The following is a 25,657-nucleotide window of genomic DNA, read 5'->3' as shown; positions in this document are numbered from 1 at the left end:
GTCCCCTCTGGCCTCTGTCGGCCTCTGGAGAAAGTCTTCTTTGCAGGTCTCCTCCACTGGTCTCCTTTAAGTCTGGTTCATATCTGCCCACTTCATGCTAATTCACAGACATGGTAGACCATCCCAGGTGGCACAGGGTACATATATTTAAGCAACCTTGTGTACCTTGTCATTAGTGTCTGTAGAATCTAGAGCTATATCTCTCATCCTCGTGTTTTCTAACACAGAAATAAGTGCTTTACAGGACAGTCAGGTGTATCTCCGTTTCTTAAAGATGTGAAAAAGGGCAATGAATACTTCTGGTCATCAGAGTCTAGGCTCTGTTGTCTATACCACTGTACACTAAAACTGGGTGCCTAACTACAGATGTAGGTGTCCTAACTGTGAGCTGAGTTCTGCCCACGCTTTCACCAAGGCTAGGCTCAGCACGTTACTGATGCGGCATCTGTGAAATGTAGAATTAACAGGTCAAAGTTGCTGCCACAGGAGAGTGTCGCTAATGAGACATGTGTGGGCCACAACACAGGGCGGTTATCACTCAAGGCCAACTGATGTATTTTAATTGGTACAGCTGGCAACTGACAGGTGTCAAGTACTGGTCAGTGCACTGGGGAATAAGCCAATGTTTTGCATTGTGTTTTCCATCAGTTCTTTTCTTTCTTAAAGAGACCTCTCAAAAAAGAGCTAGTATGAGACAATTTCAAATGAGAAGAAAAGATACTCCCTGGGGAAGAGTCTGTATTAATGGGCATTGATAGAGCCATAGCATGCAGCCCCAAAAAATCAAACGCCCATGCATATCGGAGGAGGTTATTTAATAATAAAAAAGCCTGATTTAATACTTCATCAATTTCACTGTTACTCTCGTGCTATTCCACTGATTCCAGCTGAATTAACCTAGCAGCATGCTACCGTATCAGAGCAGTAGTGAATGCCAACTCATCTTCAGAATACATGTATATTTTCAGTTTCCAGTGAAGCTGGGCACTAAAGTGCCTGCCCTGAGCCCAAACTGTACTTGCTGCATAGTGAGACCCTGTGATTGACTGTGGTTTGGAATCAGCCTGTGTGTCTTGTTAAGAATATGAGAGCACCTCTGAAGAGGCTGATCGTTGATAGATATAAAGCAAAATTTCTGCAAGTGCCAAACACCTGCAGCTTCCACCCAACCTGTGAGTTCAGGACATTATGAGAGTTCACAATTGAGTACAGTAAAAGGGGAACTGATGAACTGATGTGCCTTTCAGCTGACATCTCTGTATCATCTTTGTGTTCTGGTAACTCTTTCAATGTGTTGTGGGGTTTTTTTTCAAGTTGAAATCTTTGATGCGGCCACCGAAATCAGTGAGAGACGGACAGGACCAAGCAAAGGAGAGAATTCCCACAGCCAGTAAACACATTGCCAACCAGAATGTTGCAGGAAAAACACAACACATCACTTCATCGGGCTCCACTGAGTCTTCAGGCTCAAATTTGACTCCAGAACCCACCCCAAAGGAATGGAAACAAGTAGGTGAAACCAAAACCAGACTGACACTACCCCCCCACCCCACACAAACCTGACAGGCGCTCTGGTCAGGCAGTACGTTTGAGTCTGAGGGGACTGTCTCTTAATATGAAACACATCATTCTTCGGAGTATACTAGCCAGCTATTAGTTCTTTGGATGCTTTTCGTAGACCTGGTAATAAAGGCTTGTTATTTTAGACCTTACAGGTACAATTTACTTGTTTTTTTTCCTAGCTGTTAGTTTAGAGGTAACTTGGCAGTGCTAACGATTGGACTTGATGATCTTAAAGGTTTCTTCCAACCATAACAATTCTATGATTCTATGAGGAGGAAAGAGCTCGGTATGAGACCTTTTTTGCGTGCCCTCATGTGGTTGGATCTGTTGGCACATACATGGTTGTCAGTTTAGGTCAGACTTTGTGATTGTCAGTGACAGTGAGCACCTTTTTTTGGCAGCTGAATGCTGGCAGTGTTCAAAAAACCCACCTCCTGAGACCTACAGGCTGGTTACTCAGGAGTAGGAATTTTTTTGTCCTCTGGCTATTCATTTCCTCTTCAATGTTAGAGGCAATATGGAGCTCTTGTCATGCTGTAATTTAATAAATTGTGGCAATTTGAAAAGTTTAATTTGCACAGCAATTTAGAAGGTCAAAATTGCGTTGCGTACAAGCTTATTTTTCTGAGCTTCTCTTTAGAGAGCTTCTTTACGGGGCACACACTTTTGTTTTGCTTCTTGAGAAGCAAATCTGTTTCTGAAAATGTGATTTCCCAAGATACGTATCTGACCTACAAACTAATGTAATGGGCACAAGCAACCCCTCAAATCTGACACTCCCCCAGCTACCCAAGTCTCCGCTGGGCCACGCTCACAAATGTGAAGTGGAATACATTAGTGTAAATCTTGTCCAGTGCCATTTAAACAAACACACGTTGCCTAACGTTTGCTACTGACTAGAATTAATAGGTTAGGTGATTTTAAACCACGATAATTCATCCTCATGTCTGTAAAATCTTGTTTTAAAACATGAGCTAACCCAAGATAATAAAGCCAAAGGCAACTCTTGTCATGTTTAGAGCAGGCACTCCCAAGCTTAGTTTAGGAAAAATCACTGACCCATGTGGTTATCAGGTCCGTGCTGGGAAAGAGAAAAGGCCTCTCACATATACATGTGAAGGTGGCAGCTATCACTCTCTTTGAGATAGCCCACGTACCAGGTACCATTCCTGATGCACCTACCTGAGTCTGGAAACTTCAGCTGTAAAAGGAGGTACATTTCAGAAATAATATTTCATCAGAAAAAGTTCACACAAAAGCTAGATGTTTCTAAAGAAAAGTAGAACAAAAGTTTCAGCCCAAAGAATGCCCTGCTGAAAGGAAGGAAGAAAACACAAGACCTACTTGTTAGCGCAGGTGTGTTTTCTCCCTGCACTGTGGGGCTTTTGCCATGGCCAGTGCATTAGACAGCCATAGCCTGTCAGTCCTCCCCTACTATCAGTCCTCATTTGCTTGAGTTTGCAATTTACAGATCCTTGACATTCTCTGGAGTGATCCAAGAAGCCAGAATGGCTGTACACCAAACAAATGTCGAGGAGGAGGTTGTTACTTTGGCCCTGATGTCACTGCCAAGCTGTTTAAAAAGTATAATCTGAAGATGCTCATCAGGTCTCATGAATTTAAGCCTGAAGGTTATGAGATCAGTCACGGTGGGAAGGTAAGATGCTGCCATGTAAAGGAGAATTCTCCCGTGAATTTCACAGGCACACCCACAGTAGATTTGTCTGCAAAATTATTTGAAAAAAATGAGTGCCTTCTTTAGAATGGATTTGGGGTAACTGTGTGGTGTGCTAGACAGATGTTAGAACAAATTATGGAGTTCTGAGAAAGAAAATCCTTTACAGCTTGAGGGAGTGGTGAGTGGCTTATTACTTGTGTGAAGACAAATGAACGTCAACGAAATCCCCAAGGAGAGTTCTGTGTAAATACAGTACAAGAGATGCTCCAAGGCTCCAGAAGCCTTTTAACTTATGATTTCTCTTCTGGCCCTGCTTTCTGGCTTGCTGTATCAGGAGGCCAGCAAGAATCCTCAAAACCAGGTCTATCTTAGAAAGAGATTTCTGTTAAACAAGTGTGTCATATCACACTGCCCTCGGAACTGAAGTCTTCTATGACAGGCCAAAAATACAGGCCTGGAGCTGTGACTCGCAAAGTGCAAGCAATTTGGTGAATGACATAGTTGTCGATTTCTGGTTTTAGTTGTAGACACTTAATTTTGTAACCTGCATGTTTTTCTAAGATCAGTTTCAGAAATCATTCTCAAGAAGAGTTGTTCTTGCCAAGCCAGTTTCTTTCTTTCCTACGACCAGGTTATCACCATATTTTCTGCATCTAACTATTACGAAGAGGGGAGCAACCGCGGAGCCTACATCAAACTGAATCCAGAACTGATTCCTCGGTTTGTACAGTATCGAGTTAGCAAGTACACACGCAGGCAGAATCTTCGGGAGAGGTAAAGCTGTGTGTTGTACACAGTGAGTGTGTACTCACTTAGCATCCAAGTACCTGCCACAAATCTATAGCTCCACTGAATAATTGAATAGGCATCTATTTTCCCTGGTTTTTCCTTGTTTTTCTGTTTTCAATTTAAAAATTAATCCAGTAGACAAAACATGTTCTAAGTGCTCTAACTTGGTTTCCTGAGAAACTCCCAAAGGTAATTAGATGCAGTAAGTGGTTAGAACACACGATTGCCAGGGACTCCTGAAGGGCCTGCGCCTGTCTGTCAGGTCTGCTTTAAGGCTGCGATGCTAATCTGGACAAATCCTGTTATGAATTGAGTCCAAAAAGTTTATCATGACAGCTTTGCCATGCCTAGCACTGTGGTCAGATTGACTAAAGCAAAGCAGCTTAGAATTACCTGCATAAACTCGATTATCTCATAAATTCAGATTATTCTTATGGGCCTTTGTTTGTTTTGTTGGTTTTGGGGTTTTTTTTCCCCCCAGTGTTGTCTTTTAGGATGACCCTAAGCATGCTACATGTTAAAGGATATAAGAATTTGATAATGAATGTTGAAAAGCGTAAAACTCTAGAGGATTTAAATCCTTTAATGATCTGCTCTCCATTTTTTTCCTCCTAGGGTGGGTACAATTGAATCATCTGCCTTAAAGTCGTTACGAGAGACAATTTATGCCCACAGGGCTGAACTCACTAGTGCTTTCGCAAAGTATGACCTCAACGGCACAGGTAACACTACCAATCTGTCCAGTTGCCACTAGGTGTGCGTAGGAGCAGAGGGGACAAAGCCCATGGAGAGGGGGCGCTGCCTGACAGCGTAAGGCTGGAGGGCAGCAGAGGATGGTTGATCTTACGTTCTTCCTGAGGGTAGGTGTTAACATGTGCTTAGCCCCAGAAAACAAGTTGCAGGGATGAAGCTTTAAGTAGGAAGAAGAAGACAACTGAAACATATGGGCAAATAAGGAAATAGTGTTTGCTGTTGAGCAGAGAGTTTGGGCAGGCAAATCCAGCTCCAGAAGCTCAAAGGTCACCACTTTCACTTGGTGTGAACTGGGGTCTCAGGTGAGGGGGAACTGGTCTTCTCCTGATTCTGGGAGGTATTTGAGTGAAGTGGACTGGCTATGCCACTAGGAGACACATGCTCACCCATCAGCTGAAGTAAAGTCAGTGGTAAGTTGATACACGAACCTTTTATGTAGGAGCAAGGAGTTCGTGATTTCTAGGACAAATACAACTTTTCCTCATGATGGCTTCTCACTTGACTGGGTTGTCATTGGTGCCGCTAAAAGGGCAATCAGTAAGTGATGGTACTGTTTCTTTGGCCACTGAAGAGCTCTTTAACATATTTCTGCCTTGTTGGATTTTCAGCGACATAGGCCTCTATAGTTGGGGCTCAGCTCAAATCTGCAGTACTCTTCATGGCATAGTCTGGTTTTCTCAAAAGGTATTAAAACATGCTGAACATCACGATAGAATCGCAAAGTTGTTGAGGTTGGAAGGAACCTATGGAAATGTCTAGTCCAACCCCTCTGTTTGTTGTTATGAGGGTTTTTATCCCAGGGTTAGGAGAAAACGTTGATGTTTTGCAACTGTTCTTAGTAATAGCAGAAGGCATGCTGGTGACTGATGTGTGCTGTGTCACGTACCACTTGTAACCATGATGTGACCCCTTCTGGCAGGCAAGATTTCTGTCAATGACTGGGCTGCAGCGATGGAATCTGTCCTACAGCTGGAACTGCCCTGGAGGATGCTGCGGTCTCAATTAGCACAGACGAACTCAGATGGAGAAGTTGACTTCATGTCATGTTTTTATGATTTAAAAATAGGTCAACCTGTAAAAGAGGTAAGGAGGAAAACACCTCCTTTGCAAATCTTGGAGGAACAGCTTTTGGTGCAACTTGAGGCACAAGGCAGCGGTTTGGCCAATCAGGTAGACATCTACAGCTGAACTAGTTGCTGAGCTTCCTTTTATAGTCACTGGAGGGAAATGAGCACTGCTAGGGTACGAATCATCATTCCCTGCTAAGGTAGATGCCGAAAATAGGTTGGATGAATCACATGCTAGAACTGCTTCTTACTTTCCATTGACTCTCAAGGGCGTTTAGATAACAGCTGAGGAGATGTGACAAATCCCACCCAGAGCACGCAACCCTCACTCCTTGAGACGAGCTTTTCAAATGTGCTCCAGAGCCAGTTTGGATACCTGTAGGAGGATGTCAAATTTGTACATGGACTTTTAGATGTTTCATGGTAGCCGAGGTCTCTTCTCCACAGACCAGTTGTTACCGAGTGGCTGCACAGTGCTTTGGTACTTGGCTGTCTCCATCATTTTTCTGAACAGCGGGACCCATTCACATACGTACAGCAAAAGCTTTGTATGAGTGCACGGCCTACAGCATCTTCCCTAGATTATCCCGATTTCCGCAACTAATTACTGAAGGTAGGGGGTGCGAAGGGCTCCTTCCCCCTCGTCCTGCCATCTGAAAGTGACAGGTTTTAGCTGATTATTCCTTGGGGCAAGACACAAAGTGTCATTCCAGGAAACTTGAACATAACGATTTTTTTAAAAAAAACATTTCACAAGTTTTAAACTGGGAAAATAGATACGGGTAGTATAGGTTCTGTTGGTGAGACTAACTCAAATCAAGGTCTGAATGGTTTCCTGTATGTGATTTCAAAACCAGATCCAGCCAGCATTGGTGGAAACACTGTGCAGATACAGAAAGGATCTGGAAATCATCTTTAACATCATTGACAAAGACCATTCGGGTAAGTCTAGGTAACTTCACCATACCAGCCCTAAGAAGCCTATGCTAGTTATCCTTCCCCACTGTGTTTCCTCCTTAAGGCTTCTAAATATAGAGGAACCAGAAGTGATGTCACTTTTCCAGTTTAGTGCAGACTAATTTAAGCAGTCAGGCTGTAACCATATAAGGGACAGTGCCAGAGCCTAACTTGAGAAAAAAAATCTCACACATCCCATCTCCAGTGCTGGCTTCACTCTTTTAGGGGCTTTTTCTCCCCTCCACTCTCGCTCTCGGTTTTTACCGCTTTCTCAATTCCCCTGTTGAAAGCATTAGATCGTTACCTGAAATAAAAACGTACTTCAGTGATGAAATCACAAAGCACGCCCAAGCCATGGCAGGCGGGTGACTTCCATGCAGTGAAGGAGTGTTTGCGTGCACGCGTGTGGGGAAGGGGAAACAGCACTGCAGAAAGCAATCTGCTCTCTGTCTCCTTTAGGTCTCATTTCTCTCGAGGAGTTCAGACAAACGTGGAAACTCTTCGCTTCTCACCTGGGCATCGATGTGCATGATGAATCCCTTGACAAGTTAGTCCTCAGCATAGACTACAACAAAGATGGCCACATCGACTTCAATGAATTTTTAGAGGCCTTTCATGTGGTTCAAAGACTAGAGAAAAAGGCAAACTCGTGAAAAGGCAGATCTTCTTTTGGGCTCTCCTGGAAGCTCACCTTCCTGTCCTTACTCACAAGCAGCCTGGGAAAACAGTTCCCAGCCTGACAAACAATAAATGGGCTATTTGATACGGTAAACACTGCGGTCACTGTGTAAGCTTTTATTTAGACCCTTCTAGATGACATATATCTGCTAGCAATGAGACAGACGAGATGAAAACCCACTACTTACAGTATGACCGTGTCACTGCCACGTCAGCCACCTTACAATTCATCCTCCCCCTTGGTGGCATCTCCCCCATCAGTCTATCTGCGAACACTGCCAAGGTCACACCTACGAGCCCATGGGGAAAGAAATTTTGGTATGTTTCTTTCAGCGGTCCTCAGCGACAGCTGAGAAACAGCATTGATGACCAGAAGGAACCATATCAGACCCTCCCCGGTGATACAGTAGGCACGACAGAGGCCTCCTGTGCACTATCCAATCCAGGAGAGGAAAATAAGGAAGAACCATCTAGTTAAAATAGGTAGTTCTGCATTTAATCTTGCTCTTTGCATGAATCCAAAGCATTCCAGGTCACTATCTATCCTCCCTGAAGTTTACAGACACAAAAGGATCTCAGCTGAAAGGCGTTTGTTTACATTTGCACTACATTTTCTCTTGCCATTGGTTACCTTTCCCTGTATTCGTTGCGGTTTGGAGCCTTAATAACTCGTCACCTTAATGAAGGCTAAATCCATAGCATGTTAACGTAACATACAGCAGATCACAAAATAAAGCTGTAGCTTTCACAGTCATGTGTAAGTGTGGTGTCTTTTTGCCTGTAATGTGTATTCTGCACATTCCAGAGTACAACACGCTTTTCCTGAAGATGAACTGGATTTCTTTAAAACAAAGAAATGAGTAAGAACACAAAAGTAAACACATTCTGATACGACTGAACCTCAATATTCTGCATATAGTTAAGCATAAATTCTTTGCCAAGTAAAGTAAACTGAGAAATTCTGAAATAGAGTTTTTGGAACACGGCAAGATGGAAGAGCCCAGTGCCCCCGGCCTCCCCCAGCCCCCAACCTGCAAACCAGTATTCCCATTCCTGCAAGTACTGCTCTGTCCGCTCCCGTGGGGAACAGCAGGGAGGTCTGGACCTCATTCTCTTGCGTAAGACACTCTGAAAGCCACGCCCCGGTATCAAGGTCAGGAGCTTTGTGGAACCAGTATCACCTAATTCAGCCTCAGTAAATACAACGCGCGCAAAGTGCTTTTTGGGCAGGAAAAGGTTCCAGCCTTGCCCGGCTTTAAATTTTAATAGCGAAAAAGCTAAGTAAAGTAGCTGAGTTTTATTTAATAACCGTGTTGAAAGTACAGAAAAAGGCATCCGTCCCAGTTTATCATCAGAGAATGCAACAGCAGCCTCAGCTTAAGGTACTGCGGTCTTTCTTAAATCTTACTTTCTACCGTTAAATTCAAAATACTTTTCTGGAAGTATTTTGTAACTTGACAGATGAATGAATAAACATGCACACACTTATTTCTGTTGCCTGGGGGGCAAGGAAGAAAAATCTTTAATAGTGCAAACAAAATTTACAGTAAGATTTTAATGGCATTGGTAATGTTCAGTGTTTATTTTTAGCAGGCATTTTTTCACAGGCTGCGCACCGGGAAGATCGTTCCCACCTTATACCAGCGGAGTGGCAACAGTGCTCCACCTAAGATGGACAAACACCACGGTGTGTGGTGGGATCTCGCTTCCCACCGTCAGTTTCCTTGCACGAAGGAACAAGGTGGAATGGGTGGAACAAGCTCTGGAGTCCTCCTTTGCCGCCACCCTGCCCCACCATCGCCCCCTCCAGCAAAGAGGACAAAGCCAGGGTGTGCAGTAAGACATGGGAGCTCAGAAACATGGCTGACGGCCACCAGCTTCAATGTCCCCCTCTGATGACATGCTCCTGCAGCTACCCCAACGTGAAGTTGAAGGATGCTCGCCTTGAGGGGTCGCTGCATGAGAGGGGATGTAAAGGTCAGGCTGCAGCGCGGTGCCTCCCTCAGCGGGCAGCGAGAAGAGGCTTTCAGGGACGCAGTGAGTGAAGTGTTGAGAGGAGCCGAGTCATGGAGCCAAACCAGAAGCAGCCTGCCCTGCCAGCGGCACACGGAGCCCCTCACCCCTCACGGGAGAAGAGGGGTGGCAGGGAGAGGAATTGTGAAAGATCTCATGCCAGGAATAAAAGCCACTCCAGACTAAAACTGGGAGTGGGAGAGAGCCCGGCTACTTGTACTTAAATCCAAACTGCTGGAGCTGAAGCTCTTCTTCCATAACCCCCACCCCCAGCCTTTTTTTTTTTTTTTATCCCACTATTTTTGCAGCAGCGGCTTAGCATTACAGCTGTGAGCAGTCCTTTGAGCAGGGACTGAATCGGTCTGCAGCCGAGTGCCCAAGCTTTCGCCTTACAGGCACAGATGCCACCACTGGTGGCACCTCTCTTTCTCCCACCTTCTGGGCAACTCTTCTCCTACCTCCGGACCACACCAGAAAGCACCCGGTGCTGGACCTGGACTGACCCAGGAAGTTTTCATAGAATCATAGAATCGTCTAGGTTGGAAGAGACCCTTGGGATCATCGAATCCAACCATCTACCCTACACTACAAAGTTCTCCCCTATACCATATCCCCCAACACCACATCTAAACGTCTCTTAAACACATCCAGGGATGGTGACTCAACCACCTCCCTGGGCAGCCTATTCCAATGCCCGACCACTCTTTCTGTGAAAAATTCTTTCCTAATGTTCAGTCTAAACCTACCCTGCTGGAGCTTGAAGCCATTCCCTCTCGTTCTGTCATTAATTACCTGTGCGAAGAGACCAGCACCAACCTCTCTACAGTGTCCTTTCAAGTAGTTGTAGAGAGTGATGAGGTCTCCCCTCAGCCTCCTCTTCCTCATACTAAACAGTCCCAGCTCCTTCAACCGCTCTTCATATGATTTGTTTTCCAGGCCCTTCACCAGCTTCGTTGCCCTCCTCTGTACTCGCTCCAGCGCCTCGATATCTCTCTTGTATTGAGGTGCCCAAAACTGGACACAATACTCGAGGTGTGACCTCACCAGTGCTGAGTACAGGGGCACAATCACCTCCCTACTTCTGCTGGTCACGCTATTTCTAATACAAGCCAGGATGCCGTTGGCTTTCTTGGCCACCTGGGCACACTGCCGGCTCATATTCAGCCGCTTGTCAATTAGAACCCCCAGGTCTCTTTCTTCCAGGCAGCTTTCCAGCCGCACTTCCCCAAGCCTGTAGCGCTGCTTGGGGTTATTGTGGCCCAAGTGCAGAACCTGGCACTTGCCCTCGTTGAAACTCATACCGTTGATGTTGGCCCAATGATCCAATCTATCTAGGTCTCTCTGTAGAGCTTCCCTATCCTCCTGGGAATCAACACTCCTGCTTAACTTGGTGTCATCTGTGAACTTGCTGATGATACACCCTATGTCCTATGCCCTATGTCCACCCTATGTCCTTTCACATCTACATGTAGGAGCAGCAGCTGAGGGGGATGAATGCCGCTTTTCGTCTCTCTAGTTTGACACACTCGTGTCCTTCGCACAGCAGCGGGGAGAAGGGAACAGCCGCGAGGGAGGAGCTGGGCTGGGGCCAGCAGGCGGTGTGTGCTCTGAAATGGACACAGCTAATTATTCCGGCCAGTGCCCACGACCAGCCTCGTTGCTGACTGCAGGCGTGCCTGGCTGCCCCCACAGCCCTGTGGGTGCTTCTGTCCCCACAGCTGCAAGCTGCTTAGGGCAGCAGTGCCTGCCAGGCTGGAAAGACCAGGTCTCAGGTGGGTCTATTTTAATTCGTTAATGCCCTCCTTTCCGAGGCACAGGATGTGTCTGTTTACCTTTACCTTCTTTCCATAAATGAGTTTCCAGGGACTTGGGAGTTGGCCGTGTCATCCTCGGCTGGCTCCCCTGGGAAGCCGGACCAGCCAAGTTGAGCCTCTGCCAATTAGCTCATCCCCGCACAAACTGCAAAGTCGTCAAGCGGTATTTCAAGCGGTAGCACACCCTCGCCACCACCACCGCCAGCTCTGCTTTGCGACAGCTTAACACACACACACAGGTGGATCCTCAGCAAAGCAGGGAGTCTATATAAAACCTTATTTGCTTAATTAGGTTTGCAACTCTCCAATTGGAACGGTTCTTCAGTCTGAAATGTAACACAGCAGCAAGTCGCAGCTGTGCCTGACCTGGAGGCAGCACAAGTTTCCCTTCCATTGGCCTTGTGTTTCAGAATCCCACCCTCCACCAGCAGCTACCTAAAACTCTTCAGATTACCACCAAAATACTTCCCAAGTGGCTGCACGCCAAGTGATAATTGATCATGATGATCACGAACATACCACAACCTAGGTCATGCTATGAATTTCAAACCAAAGATACCAATGATAGCCCCATTAAAAAAGACACGTTAAGGGGTGTCCAGGTATGTTTGGCCATAGGATCCGTTGCTTTAGGCTTCAGCAGAGCTGCATGTAAAACCAGCCACATCACCCTTCTTATTTCTGAAAACAAGATCACACTGTAGGTTAAAAAAAAACATAAATGAATTAAGAGTCCGAGAGAAAATCATCTTGCATCTCTCACAATCAAGGATTCAACAAGAAAAGCAAAAATAACTGCTACTCCTGACTTCTCGTATGATACCGGAGAGAACAAGAAAGCATCATGCAGGATCTTGCGCACTCACACTCTGCGCTCCCACGTCTGCTTAAACTACACAAAGGATTTTACTTTCATTTACTGAGAAACAAGCTAAGTGATCTCTCCCCAATACATATGAAAAGGAAAAAAAAAAAAACCAAACCAAAACCATAATGAAGGTAAAACCCTACAAAACAGGCACCATGCCAATAAAACCACTTCCACATCCAAGTGCTAATTGGACCTGCACCGCACCTTTATACCAGCCCCTCAACAAGCCCACAGTTTTCATGGTGGTTGACACAGTATGTGCCTCTCTCAGAGCATCCAGTCCAAGGGCTGCCAGGCCTTTGGACTGCCAAACTCTCCTGGTCTCCGCAAAAACATTAAATCGCCTCCTAAGGCCTCCCACACCTTCGCTCTCTTGATCCAGTGTCCAGACGTTGCTGCAGCAGCAGCGACTCCGTAGAGGGACGGCAGGCAGGGTGGCGTGGCCACGGGGAGCTGAGCCTCCCCGGGACCATGGGTACTGGCAAGTGAGACGGGTTTACTTCCCACCTTTCATCAAAGTATTTCAGGTATTTGTATAAAACTGGTACCAAAAATCTCGTTCTCAAAAGCACCACATACTGTTGTTACCACAAAAAAAGTTTTTAAATCCTGAAAAAATGGCATAGTTACGTTTCAAAAGAGTGGAGGGGGGGGGGGTCTCACAGAAATATTCTTAACAGACTTACTAGCACAGAAAATAATTTTTTCAAGCCATATCTACCCTTTTCCCCTCTACCTGGCGAGGCAGAATGGCTCTGATCCTCTCTTTGCAGGGCAGCAGTGCTGGCACACCCCCACGCTGCTGAGGTAGCCCACGGCCACGGGAGAGGCTAAAGCTCCAGCCACCTCCCTACGCTGTCACCCAGATGTGTGCTGGCTGGCGGCAAAACCGGCAGTGCCGGCGCAAGGCAAACCGCAGCTGGTGCCTGGGGTAAAGCGGGGCTTCCCCCTCCAGCAGCCGCCTACCTGTTTTTAGTTCCGATAGCCACAGAGCCATTTCCCTGCAGGACGCACATATTCTCCTTGCAGCAGCTCGGAGCGGCCACAGAAACTGGTTTCCAGTGGACAGATTCGAGGCAGAGGCACTGACCTGGGAGCTGTCTGAAGGGAGACTTCCAGGCAGCTCTCTAACTACGTGTGGCAAGTGCAACTTTAAATCAAAAAAAAAAAAAAAAAAAAAAAAAAAGGGGGAAAAGAAAGAAAAAAAAAGAGAAAAATAAAAAAAAAAAGAGAAACATCAAAGGCTTCCATAAACTCCCGCTGCACTAGAAGGGTGGCAATTATGCCATTCTCAACTTTGAGGCTATTTGCAAGGGAAAAGATCGGAAGACTTGGAAAGGGTGCGAGTGAAAGAGGTTTATCTTGCCCCATTCAGAGGAAGGGATTACAGGCATAAAACTGTCTGTCACCTTGGAGAAGCTGGAGTCTTGAGATTTTGCCTCCAAAGCCTCGGGGATGCAGGGAAGGAAGCTATTTTGTTCAGATTAAAGACAGATGCAGCTTCCTGAGAGAGGCCATCCTCTCAAATTAGTGGATATTGTAAGACATTTGTCTCTACCGGTGTCAGCCCTGCACTGACTAGGCGCAAATGAGATGAGAATCAGGATAAACGTGTATTAGAAATATCACCTGGTTATTTCAAGTTATTCCTATCCCTCTAATTTACATTTCCCTGGATGTTTCACACTGTGCATTAGTGATTCACAATGATGTACATTTACACACAGCAGGCGAAAAATTAATGAATTCCATCACTTCCCTTATTTGGGAGACTTTATGCCCAAGATACAGCTCCCTCGTTTTATTATGCCTTTTGATCTCCACAGAGTAATCTGTTTTCCCCCTGGCAGAACTGTATAATTCTTGCTAATTTAATATGAATTACATTTCTGTACTTCGGGCAGAATAAGCCTCGTTATTTGTTATTTCTCACACACTCTCTTAAAACCAGGCGAAATTCTACCTACCTGTCCCCCGTAGGTAGGCGTGCAGGTAGCAAGAGGACTAGTGTAAAACGCTGAGGTAGTGCACAGCACACAAACACGCGGCAACTAAACAGGAGGTTCAGGAGAGGGAAATGGGGAGAAAGAGCTTCTGAGCCTTCCCTCCCCCATGAGGCACCGCTTACTGCATCGCACAGCCTGTGCTAGGCAGGAAATCATGTAAATAAATAATTATGGCTTTCGTTAGGTATGTCATGGTGCCATAGGCCCCACTTGGAGCGCTGTCATAAAAGAAGTGGCAAATTCCTGTGGCTATGTCTTTCTCCAAGATACTACCAGTAGCTCCGAAGGATTTCTGAAAAGACACGAGCAAAGATGGAGGGAAAGTCAGGCGCACATGCTTATTTATTGGAAACCCCCCCACACTTGGTGATTTTATGTTTGTGCTGAATACTGAAAGCAATTCTCCTTTCCCTCATGAAAACCTTAATCAGGATTTTTATAGGACCCGCATGATTTAGTTGGATCAGCGTAAGTAAATGAGGAACATCTAGCTTCCCAGATTTTTGTCCTTTGGGGGCGGTGAGTGGGATTACTCAAATATTGGTAAAGCCTAATGCTTTGGCGAAGGAAAACTCCACTTCACTTACTTCAGAGCTTGTTAGCCACTACAATTTTATTCCCTTTAAATCTCCCACAATTCTTAAATTAGTTTTCCAAATATATTTCCAGAAGTGACCTGGTCTGTCTTCGCAGGGGGAAGTATAAGGGAAAAAAATCAAGCTCATCCCACATATTAAGAAAGGAGCAGGGGACAATTTTCAAATGCGGAGCCTTCCCACAGCTGCCCTTCGAACTCACCAGCTCCTGCAGAAACAGGTCATTGGCCATGTGCACGATTCGATCCACGTGGATGATGCCCCCAATGCTGTTCACCTCGATGTCAGAGAGGAAGGTGAGAACGAGAATAGCTTCCACCAAGAGCTGCCGGTACTCAGGCTGTGGTACGTGGTTCAGCACCGACTCCACGTGCACAGCAAACTTGATTTCGCACGGGGTCATCTGGCAAGTTTGAGGAGAAACGGAAAGAAAAACTGACAAACCCAAAAAGACTGGTTCCCCCACATCCTGCAAGCACTTAAACATATGCTCCGCTCTGCACACGGGGGTAGGCTGACTGAAGCGAACACAGCGTTTGTGCGGCTTTGGCACTTAGAAAAACTTTCTGGGTTGCTTAGGCCCTGGTCCTGCAAACGGTTATGCAACTTGCAGAAGCCTGCTCCAGCCCTGCAACCCATCACGCACACGCTTGAGGTACGCACAGCACTGCTGCCGATTCTTAGCTGGCAAATTAACTCTTTGCTCCCCGTGCTGTGCTCTCACGCGCCCTGCCTTGTCAGTATCTTTCAGGCATTGCAGGTTGGTTGCAAAGCCAAAATTACTGTCGAGTTTTAAAAATAACCACCTGCTCAGAGCGAATGCTTTTCCACACAGAGATACAGCTATACTGTTTGTAAAGAAGCCTAATTTGCGCTGGCATAGCTCTATGGATGTTATGTGAAAGGCTGCTGCCTTAGGAGGTTTGTGCTTATTTCATTTGATTCCTTTAAACAGCAAAATTAGATACTGTCTAGGTCTGACAGGCTAAAAATATAAGCCTATTTATCTACACAATAGGAATAAATAAAGCTCTCCACTTTGCAAAAAAAGGTTTACATTTGGCAGAAAATTCCAGCCCCTCTCTTCAGCTGCTACCACTGTCCCTCAGAAGAGAAGGAAGCCAGAGACAAACGTGAGGGAACCAGACAGGGAAACAGTCTCAGGTACACAAGCACCTCTCTTGCACTGATGGATTACTGCTCAACAAGTTTGTTCTATAGATGTGAATTCAAAATTTGGCTGAGCACCTAAAGACAGAGTGGCAATCCAACTAAGGAAAAAAAAAACAAACCCGTAAGTAAAGGTTATGGATTTAAAGAGTCAAAGCTTTGGTTAGAAACAATCATCCTTAATTGGTATTTACTTTTGAGACTGTGATACCAAAACACAGTGGCTGCTATTGCAGCATATTAAAAAAAATAAGTGGCAAGCAACACGTCTGCTTTATTCCAACAAGGCCTCACTTTCTCCTCACCCTGCCCTAAGGACTGCCATCAGCCACCCTCTTTCAAGCACTGCTCCGTGGGCGCACGGTATCAGGAAAGGTGTGCAAAAGGCAGGCTCGGCAAAGGGGAAAACCTGCCACAAACCCATTCCCTGGCCTGCCTGGCAGGAACTCAGCTGCACAGCCCTGGGAAGCTGGCAGAAGTACTGGAGGGAAGGTCCAGATCCTCTAACCTTCTTAAAAGCAAGGATCTGCAACAGCAGCCCCGCTGCACCTTACACCGTCAAACCAAACATTCAGTAATGGGGCTAGAAAATCGCTGGCATTTTACTTACCTCTCTGGTGGTTGAAGAAGGAAGGACATACCCATCGATGGACAGACCATGGCACTGAAACAACAACATTTGGACAATGAATTTTTGTTCTTCTTCTGTAACTTCATTACAGTTCTTGCAAGTAAATCTGAGTGTTCTCTGACACCAGCCAATAGGTAACAACCCTCATTTAAAAAAACCCACAGAAATCCACAAAAAACCCCAAACAACTGCAATAAAACCCATTAAAAATATTATTCCACCTTTGCTGAAGAAGTTATTATGTAATCTGGCAAAGGTTAGAAATAGCCTGACATGACACGTAGAGAGCGTGCTGTGTTCCAGTTCAGCAACTGAAGGCGATGAAAGTACTTAGAGCCACGACAGCAAGAGGCACACAAAGGAGGAAAACAGATCAATTGAGAACATTCTGTGGGAAAGGATGTAGAAATAAAAGGTAATGCAAAGGCACGACAACAGACCACAGAAGTCAGAACCTTTATTCTTCATTTTCGCCAAAGCAACATTCAGTTAAGTGTTTTATATCCAGGGCACCGCAACTCAAGGATGTCAACACGTTGTGGTGCTCGGACACAGGCCACCAACAGTGAGGGAGAGGAGGTGTTAGGAATACCAAGGGGTATAAAAGAAGAGTTGCAAAACCTAAATGGTGAGAAGGCACGATAAGGAATGACACATCTGGGTACCCGAGGTACAAACCCACACCAAGCAGAAGAGAGATCTTCTATGAATAGTCCAAAGAGAGTTTAAGAATTAAATACTCAAGACAAATAAGAACAATTGATTTTAACAGCCAGAAAACCATTCCAATACTCTCAGCTATTACGTTAGGTCAGGACAGAAGTGATGCTCACTCTGCTGAAAGATCCCATTAGTAAATAGCCATAGATGACACGTCTTGGCTGACATCAACACTAACAGCTTCAGCATAAGTGATTTTAGAAGGCCAACCAAAATCAAGCTGAGCTGGTGATGCACATTTTTCCCAACTGCGTAGGCATGAACAGCTCAGTGCTGCAAGGTGCCGAATGCTGGCTTTCATCCAGCAAAGCAGAGGAACAGGTGCATAATCACTTTGAAATGAGTAAAAATTCATAATTCCCCTCTCCTCCTTCCTGGAGAGCTGCTTCAACACATTTCCATACCCCTGATCTCCAAGGTGCTGGCAAGGACTTACTTTTCACTTAAAAACAAACAAAAAAACGTTAAGAATTCCATACAGCTCAGAAGAGCCAGCAAGAAATCTCAAGACGTTTTGGAAGAGTCAATACAGTTTCTTACTTCATTCCTTGCAGCTTTTCTGAACTGCACTGCAGTGCCCCTCAGCGGCACTGGCCACAACTTGCATTAGGCCATGGGTGATGCAAAACAGAGAGCACTGGAACAAAACTGGTCAGCTGAAATTCAGTGCCAGCAGTTTCAGAGAAAAATACACTTCCAAACACACGTGAACTTGTGTTAGGGGAGCCCTTTTATGCTCAAGAGACATACTCCTACTAATGACTCTAGTTTCCACCAGTCTTCCAGCTGCAGACCAACTTCAACTCCCGGCAACACGCAGCCTCTGGACCCTCACCTCCCCAGGTTACCGTACAGCTTGCTTGCTTCCTGCCCTCCACCGCTGTCAACTTACCTTCTGAAGGATTTTCCACACTTTCTCATAAAAGCCAACGGGAACCCTGTTAATAGCACCATCAAGCCTCCTTCTGCGCAACCACTGCCCTTTTCTGTCACCCCAGCTCGTGTCTCCACTGGAGCCAGCAGGAGAAGTACTAGTGGGAGATGATGGAGTACTACCCCTCTGTAAGAAACATTAAAGCCTTTGTTAGTTGCCTTCTATCACCCCAAGTGCTACTCCTGGTAAATACATCATTCTGTTACAACGCTACCTCAGAACCAGGGAAAAAAATAGAGGCCATGATGTCATACACGATGATGGAGTAGGACTGATCCCTTTCTCTCCTCTTCACAACAAGCTTCAGTTCTCTGGTACTTCTATCATTTCTCAACAAAACAGGCAAGCAGTTCAACAAGGCATAACCCAGTAAACTTCATTGGTTGGTTCGACACAAGGCCTGGCTATTTTAACAAGCATGAGTTGGCTGCCAGGGCTGTGCCAGTGGTGCGCAAGATGGTGGGATTTGCAGGTCAGTATGGCTCGGACTTTGGGCTCAGTGTTGTAAGAGAACCAAAGGGCCCATGAGTCCAGCAAGAGAGGTCCTCCATGCAAAAAGCTCCATTAAAATAAGTAAATAAAAAATTTATCTCATGTGGTCATGTAATCATCACACCTGCCTCTCTGTAAGTATCAGTCTTGTTTGCTTTATTGTCACTATTGTTCTATTATTTTACTCTACCAGACTTGGAGACTAAATCAGGCAGCAAATCATCTTCGAAGTTGTGGCACTACCACCAAATTCTTGTTCCCATTTACACACATGCACCTACTCTTTGCGCTCCCAGAGAACGTGCTCTTCTGTTTCCTTGTTCCTTCTTGCACACCTATTACTTTCAGCCCAGAAAGGACTTCACTGACAGCCCCATCTCAAATCCCATCATCTCCGAGTAAGGAACTGCCTGAGCAAAATACTGGGGAAGGGGGGAAATAAGAACAAAACCTGTACATTTGCAAAGGATAGGCTGAATGACTCTGCACAGCCAACCTCTGCAAAAAGACCAACAACTGCAAACAAAGTCCATATTCTCTCTTATTGGTGTCAGTGAGGCATAGGTGGTGTTCCCTTGGTGGCTTGATGCATACTGTTCCTTTCCACTGCACACTGAAACAGAACTTCCTCCACCCTGTTGAGCAGGACTAGAGGATGCAGGAGGTCAGCAGGAGGGTGGGTGCCAAAGTACAGAAACCCACCTGCATACAATAATTCACCTGGCTACTCGGCCGGTTCAAAGAAGCAAAGAACTCACTGAACAATTCTGTGCACTTGAATCAAACACACAGTTGAAGCCTGCCTTTCTGCACTGGTATGGGGGGGAAGAAAGAGGCAACAGCAGCCTGGCAGTTGTCAGGCCAGGCCACAGGGCTAGTGGTGCTCTGCAGCTGTGTATTTAGAACACGTGGGAGGTGTGCCATCAGCAGCAAGTCTGCAGATGCAGAGAACCACGAATCACAACCGCCAGTTTAAAGCGCACGCGCAGCTGCAAGCTTTCCGTCTCTTCATAATAGACTTGGACTTAATTTAAATTGTTGAGGTTTCTGTTGGTAAAATATTTAAACAATTATCTTCCTTCTTAAGAGTGAGAGCTTAAGAAAAGCTACAGTTCTCTGCCTTGAAAGAAGATGACTGCCTGAGGAAATACCCATGCCCATAAACCCCGTCTCAGCAATTTGAAACTGTTCTGGGTTCCTTGGTGTCCATAGACTGCCAGCATTTATCAACCTTATGTTACTTTTAAATACTGATGACACCTGTAATGTAATCCACTATCAAGTAGCTAAATCTGCCATAGTGCTTTATCTGCTACAACTGCTTAAGCTTCAGAAGAACTAAGTGGTTCTAAACGCGAGACTCAGCTTCTATTAAAAGATTACTAATGAGAATGGGTTCCCAATGAAGATGAACAAAACAAAGAGGTAGGGTTTTGAAACAATTTTTGCACAGGAGAAGCCACAGGGAGGTGTCTAGAGCTAAGACCCTTGCACACACACACACACACGCACAGGGTGAAGAGCAGGTGCAGAGCTGCAGACGACGTTTTACCGTGGGAGCGAACATGCTGCTGGACATGGAGTGGCCCTCATGACAGAACTACAAAACAAAACCAGACACCAGCACGTCAGACAGACAGACACGACAGAACAGGACACAAACAAGGTTAAGTAACCTGTCTGTTCAAAGACAAGAATAAGATCAAGTACTCAGGGGAAAACTGCCTGATTGGCTGATTTTGGGGCAGCTGCTGCCAATTGCCAGGGTGACCACAAGGCAGACCCTACAGTGCTGGGGGCCTCCTTGGTTGTGGTGCAGCCACCAGCTGCCCATGCCATCCACTGAGCTCCAAGCCTGGCCAACACAAACCACCACAGTTTAAGCTGCATGCAAAAGCTTCCCTGCGACTCAAGGATGGGAAAAAAGCCCCAAGCTCTTCCCTTCCATTCCTCATGCATCGCAATGTCAGCAGCTTCTCTTTGCAAGAGAAGGTCATCTTGCTGCAGAAAGCCTGTGGGCTGCCAACTGGGTGGGCAGTGCTAAACAAACAGCCGCAAGGCAGAATTTTTTCTGAAATGTGGATGTAGCACCTCAGACTTACAGCACTTTTCTGTAACCGTCGACCCCAAGTCATGCCTCGTAATTAAGTGTTAATGGTTCAGACCCAAGCAAAAGCAGTCGCTCAGGACCTGAGCTCTGGTGCAAAGAGATGTTAGTGCAAGTACTGAATTGTTGCTTGTAACACAAAGTTGATTGCTCTCTGTCAAAATGACATTAAATCAGTATTTAGTGGATTATTCAGAAAATGCAGCGAGATGTGGCAGGAAGCAGTATAAGCGAAAAGATGGGGAGAAACAAAGATAAAAGCAGCCAACTCCTCCTCTGTGCCAAACACCAGGTTTCCATCTAATGCAAAAGCAACGCAGGAAGCACGTTTCCAACCTCAGCAAAAGTCCACAAGTGTTTCAGCCCAGGCCCACCTCTGTATTTAAAACAAAATAATGCTGCCACCTAGTGCCAAGTCCCTCTTCCTTCCTTGAAAGGCCCTGAAATCAAGACACCCACTCTATGAGCAGGAGCCCTGCTCAGACTGAGCCCCCAAAATCACTTGAGGGCCAGTGGAAGGCAGCCAGCAGCACCTTCACAGCCACGGCCGTACCACTAAGCTCGGCCACGCTGCTCAGCCAGCGGCATGGCTCAAACAGGGCAACCACGTCTTGTGAGACAGACACCGCGAGTTTCACAAATGCATTTGCTTCCCTGCTTTATCGTGTCCCAAGAAGGGTCATTAACTGATCTTTACTGTCACCATCAAATGCTCTGTGTCAAGATCGTGCAGAAATGCCACTCCTTTCTAAAGGCTTATCGAGCAAATCTGTTTCATTCAATCAAAGGAAAACATCGTATACCTCCTCAGAAACTTACAGCAATGGCCTCAGGTTAAACTCATCAGGCTTAAGCTCTCAGAAGAGAGTCTTTTTAAAATACGCTTCTAATACAGAATGACAGCATGGTTTGGATTGGAAGGGACCTTTACAGATCACCTAGTCCAATCCCCCTGCAGTAGGCAGGGACACCTTTCACTAGACCAGGTTGCTCAAAGCCCCATCCAGCCTGGCCTTGAACACTTCCAGTGATGGGCATCCACAGCATCTCTGGGCAACTTGTTCCAGTGTCTCACCACCCTCATTGTAAAAAATTTCTTCCTTATGTCTAATTCAAACCTACCCTCTTTCACTTTAAATCCATTGCCCCTTGTCCTATCATAACAGGCTTTGGCAAAAAGTCTCTCTTCACCTTTCTTATAAGCCCCCTTTGTATACTGAAAGACCACAGTCAGGTCCCCCTGGAGCCTTCTCTTCTCCAGGCTGAATAACCCAGACTGAACAACACGAAGCTATTCATTCTTATAAATGTATTTCACTTGATCACTACCTTCCTATTTATCTACAGCAGAAGAAAATTACTAATAGAAACATTTAAAAAAAAGAGAAATTAAAACCACTCATAACAAAACCATCAGTCACATTTATTCAGAATATTTTGGAGGTATTTTCTGTGATTCTCTCTCTATATGCTCAGTTGCTGTGTACTTTAATATACTGAACTTAAATATATATATTATAGCAGTAATCATCTTCCATTACTGAAGAAACAAAACATGAAGAAAACAAACCAAGATTCCTTTTCCAAGTGTATCTTTTCCAAAAGGCATGCGGACCACATTAGCAACTTGTGCAGAGTGTAAAAATGAACACTGTTTGCATGAAAGCTTCACTTTGTACTTTTGACCTTTCCTTAGCTAAAAATCATTAAAGAGCTGTTTTAAAGTTGATGCCATGAATGCATTAGAGTTTGTTCAAGTTCTTCTACATTCAGCATGTGAAACAAGAACAAAAAAGGAAGGACATTTTTGGAGGAAACATCCCTTTACGGCTTTCTATCAATGGCTACAGCTTTAAATCAACGGATGTTTGGAAACTTCTGTCATTTACCAAGAATCTATTTGGCATTAGAAATGGTCTCCTAAAATTGACACACAAAAATTTAACATAACACAGTACCAGAACAGCTGCATTTTCTGATGAGCATTGATGGAAAACCCTCACCTGCTTCAACTCACTCTTCAATTTAGTAATACCACTTCTTTCTGTTTTGGTTGCTCCAGAATGCCCCATTTCATGAATAGAAATTGCAGGGCTAGATGAAGAGGAATCTACAGGTCGCACTAAAAGAAGCAAATGGACATTTTTAAAATTCTAGGGTGTAGAAAAGCAGATGAAATTTTATCTAGAAGTACAAAATAAAAGCATATGCTTTCACAAGTGTACAATGCTCTTGGTGACAGCATCCTTTCAAATCATGTCAATAGATCAAACCTGATTGCATCAAGTCAGGGACCTAGATCTGTACTTGGATACTGGGACCTGATTTTCCAAAACACTGTGCAATCATAGCTTCAAAAGACACCAGAGTTGCAGCGTGTCTGTGTGGGCTTAAGAATGAAGCTGGGAGACAGCTGAAGTGCCAGTCGGGAATACCCAGGCACCACAGACACACCCCTTGAAAGCAGGTTAGATATGCCTTTTTTATTGTCTTCATTCTGGTCATATAAAATTTCTTCATTACAGAAATTTGCCTTCATATCACTCAAAACTTGATACAACCTTATTTCACTGCAGGACAGCTTCCATCATATATGTTTTGGTTATTCCACTGCAGACATACATGGGTACTGGCCATCCATGATTAGTACATCACTTACATCTCTATTTTACGTGCCACAAGAGTAGATTCCTACTTATAAGATAATCTAACTTTGTATTTATAGTTCTCACTTAACATATACAGGTACCCAAGTGGACAACTTACAGCTTCTTTCCACACCAAACTCTTTTCCACTGAGAATATGGTGTAGGAGATTTTTCATATCAAAGGGACTTAGGTTCATCAAACTCTCTGAAGCTTCTTCACCTAATTAAAACAAAACATAACCAAAAAAAATTACAAACGTCATCGTAGGTTGTTTTATTGGTTGTTTTCCTAGGTGAACTGCTGATTGAATGAAGTTCAGTCACATTTCCCTTGGGGCTAGTGCTTCCTTTAAAAAAATAAATATGTAGATTCACATTTCAAAGAAAATACATTTCAAGACTAAACAACAAACACTGCATAGAAATAACTCTATTTGCATTAGTGAACAGTATGCTGCACCTTGTGTGAAACCTCACTAAAGCTGATGATGAGAAAGCAGTTGCTCCTTTGTAGAGCCAGATTGCTTGGAGAGGTATTACAGCCATCTCCCAACAGCAGATGACATACAGATGTAAATTACAGAGCCAGAGTTATCCCATAAAGAAACGCATGCTTGTGGAAGGCTTGTGTTTTATTTGATTAAAGGATCATAAAGTAAATGAGAGAGAGAAAATGCACATACATGCATATGAGCGCATATGTGTGCTCATGACATAGGAAGACATGGAAAAGGCAGCCACAAAGCTGAGGGCAGAGCAAAAGAGCAGCTGGCATTTAAGGCTAAGGAATAATGAAAGGGACCCCAGCAAAGAGAGCCTTTGCCCTGTGAATAAAGCAGTTTCTGCTATTCAGCTACAGCTTTGGGGAAACAGGGCTTTCTGTGCACTCTTCACACAGAAACAGAATTATCCCAGAAAATTACCTGGCTCCTTTTGTCAACTTTTTGTCTTGAGGTAGAAACCTGCCACTCCCCAGTGGCAGCCACTCAAGTTAGCCAGAGAACAGCAGCACCAAGGTGGGCCCCGTCTAACCAGCCACTAGGGACACCCACTTCATTCCAGTAGGGAAAAAACTGGGGCCGGGGTGAGGACCAGAAAATACACTTCCATGAAGTTATTCCCTTTAGAGTGTGCTATGGCATTAGAAATGGTAACAAGAGCCAAACTACAAAAATACGGCCCGGATCATTCTCCTAAGTGCCAGCATTTGACAATAATATTTGTCATATTAGCTTGGTTACTTTCTTGACTGCTCCTTCTTAGACTTCTGACCCCTTTCAATTCCACTGATGTGGAAAATTTTTCCATGATTTTTGAGATCCCTCTTCAGTCATGATTCCTTTCTGGTTTCACTTTTCTCTTTGAAAATAAGTCTTAAAATATTTTCACCTTGTACTATTTGTTTGTTGCTTAATTCTTTTTTTATTGTATGTATGTTATTTATATGCAACAGCTTGGAGTCCTCTAAGAAATTTTTTACTGATCTCCTGCCAAAATAACACTACTATATAAAATAACTATACCACTATATCTGAAATCTAAATGGCAAATATTTTTCAACTAAGCATATTTGAGGGGAAAAGGGTTACACGTAAAAGGAAGATGATCAGAAATTACTTTGAATAAAAACTACCATAATTATGAATTAAGGTTCAAGTACCTAGGGTCCTAATTTTCATTGACTTTAGTGGCATTGGTTCCCTAAATACACACACGTGCAATTTGATGACCTGAACTTTAAACATTTACTGAAAGTCAGGGGACTTAAATATTTAATATCCACTTCAGTTTGAATAACTGGAGGATGGGGAGGGCAGGCAGGAATCTTTCATTAAGTCAAAAAGAGAAGTTATTTTCAAAGTTTGTAACTGTGCATGATGAATGAAGAAGGCAATAAAAAGATTTAACACATGTAAATGAAAAAACAACCACTGAGGTGAAGGAGAAACAACGGCCTAAGTATCCTTATGATAAAATTGCTCTTACCTGAGCATTTCAGACTCCGAGCCAGTTCAGTGGCCATCACCTGAATTATCAGACCAATGCGAAGCCTGAGCATCTCCACAAAAAGACTAGGCTGTGACCGGACATACATCGCCAAGTACATAATTATTTCCTGTAAGGACAAATCCATAAGGGCACCCATTTAGAGTGTGTCATCTTGGCTCCC

The 25,657-nt window shown here is 44.6% G+C and overlaps 2 protein-coding genes across 2 annotated transcripts in view; one reads left to right on the top strand and one right to left on the bottom strand.

Moving 5' to 3' along the window:
• PPEF1 (protein phosphatase with EF-hand domain 1) overlaps positions 1-7,460 on the top strand; it is a 29,171-nt gene extending 21,711 nt beyond the window's left edge. Inside the window, exons 10-16 of the mRNA XM_074148942.1 lie at positions 1,315-1,509; positions 3,035-3,220; positions 3,873-4,015; positions 4,646-4,752; positions 5,703-5,866; positions 6,708-6,792; positions 7,267-7,460. Coding sequence (XP_074005043.1) covers positions 1,315-1,509; positions 3,035-3,220; positions 3,873-4,015; positions 4,646-4,752; positions 5,703-5,866; positions 6,708-6,792; positions 7,267-7,460 — 1,074 coding nt within the window. The remainder of the gene's footprint in view (positions 1-1,314; positions 1,510-3,034; positions 3,221-3,872; positions 4,016-4,645; positions 4,753-5,702; positions 5,867-6,707; positions 6,793-7,266) is intronic.
• A 6,489-nt stretch (positions 7,461-13,949) lies between these two features.
• The window catches only part of PHKA2 (phosphorylase kinase regulatory subunit alpha 2), a 43,174-nt gene continuing 31,466 nt past the window's right edge, over positions 13,950-25,657 (bottom strand). The window contains exons 25-32 of the mRNA XM_074149672.1: positions 25,474-25,603; positions 23,606-23,707; positions 22,843-22,961; positions 20,285-20,332; positions 18,199-18,366; positions 16,566-16,619; positions 14,988-15,188; positions 13,950-14,481 (exon numbers count right to left, since the gene is read on the bottom strand). Of these exons, the coding sequence (XP_074005773.1) occupies positions 14,308-14,481; positions 14,988-15,188; positions 16,566-16,619; positions 18,199-18,366; positions 20,285-20,332; positions 22,843-22,961; positions 23,606-23,707; positions 25,474-25,603 (996 nt within the window). The 3' untranslated portion in view covers positions 13,950-14,307. The remainder of the gene's footprint in view (positions 14,482-14,987; positions 15,189-16,565; positions 16,620-18,198; positions 18,367-20,284; positions 20,333-22,842; positions 22,962-23,605; positions 23,708-25,473; positions 25,604-25,657) is intronic.

Source organism: Numenius arquata, chromosome 1, assembly GCF_964106895.1.
Source record: "Numenius arquata chromosome 1, bNumArq3.hap1.1, whole genome shotgun sequence".
Classification (NCBI taxonomy): domain Eukaryota; kingdom Metazoa; phylum Chordata; class Aves; order Charadriiformes; family Scolopacidae; genus Numenius; species Numenius arquata.
The sequence above is the reverse complement of the archived record's forward strand: the minus strand, read 5'-3'. Positions and strand labels throughout refer to the sequence as shown.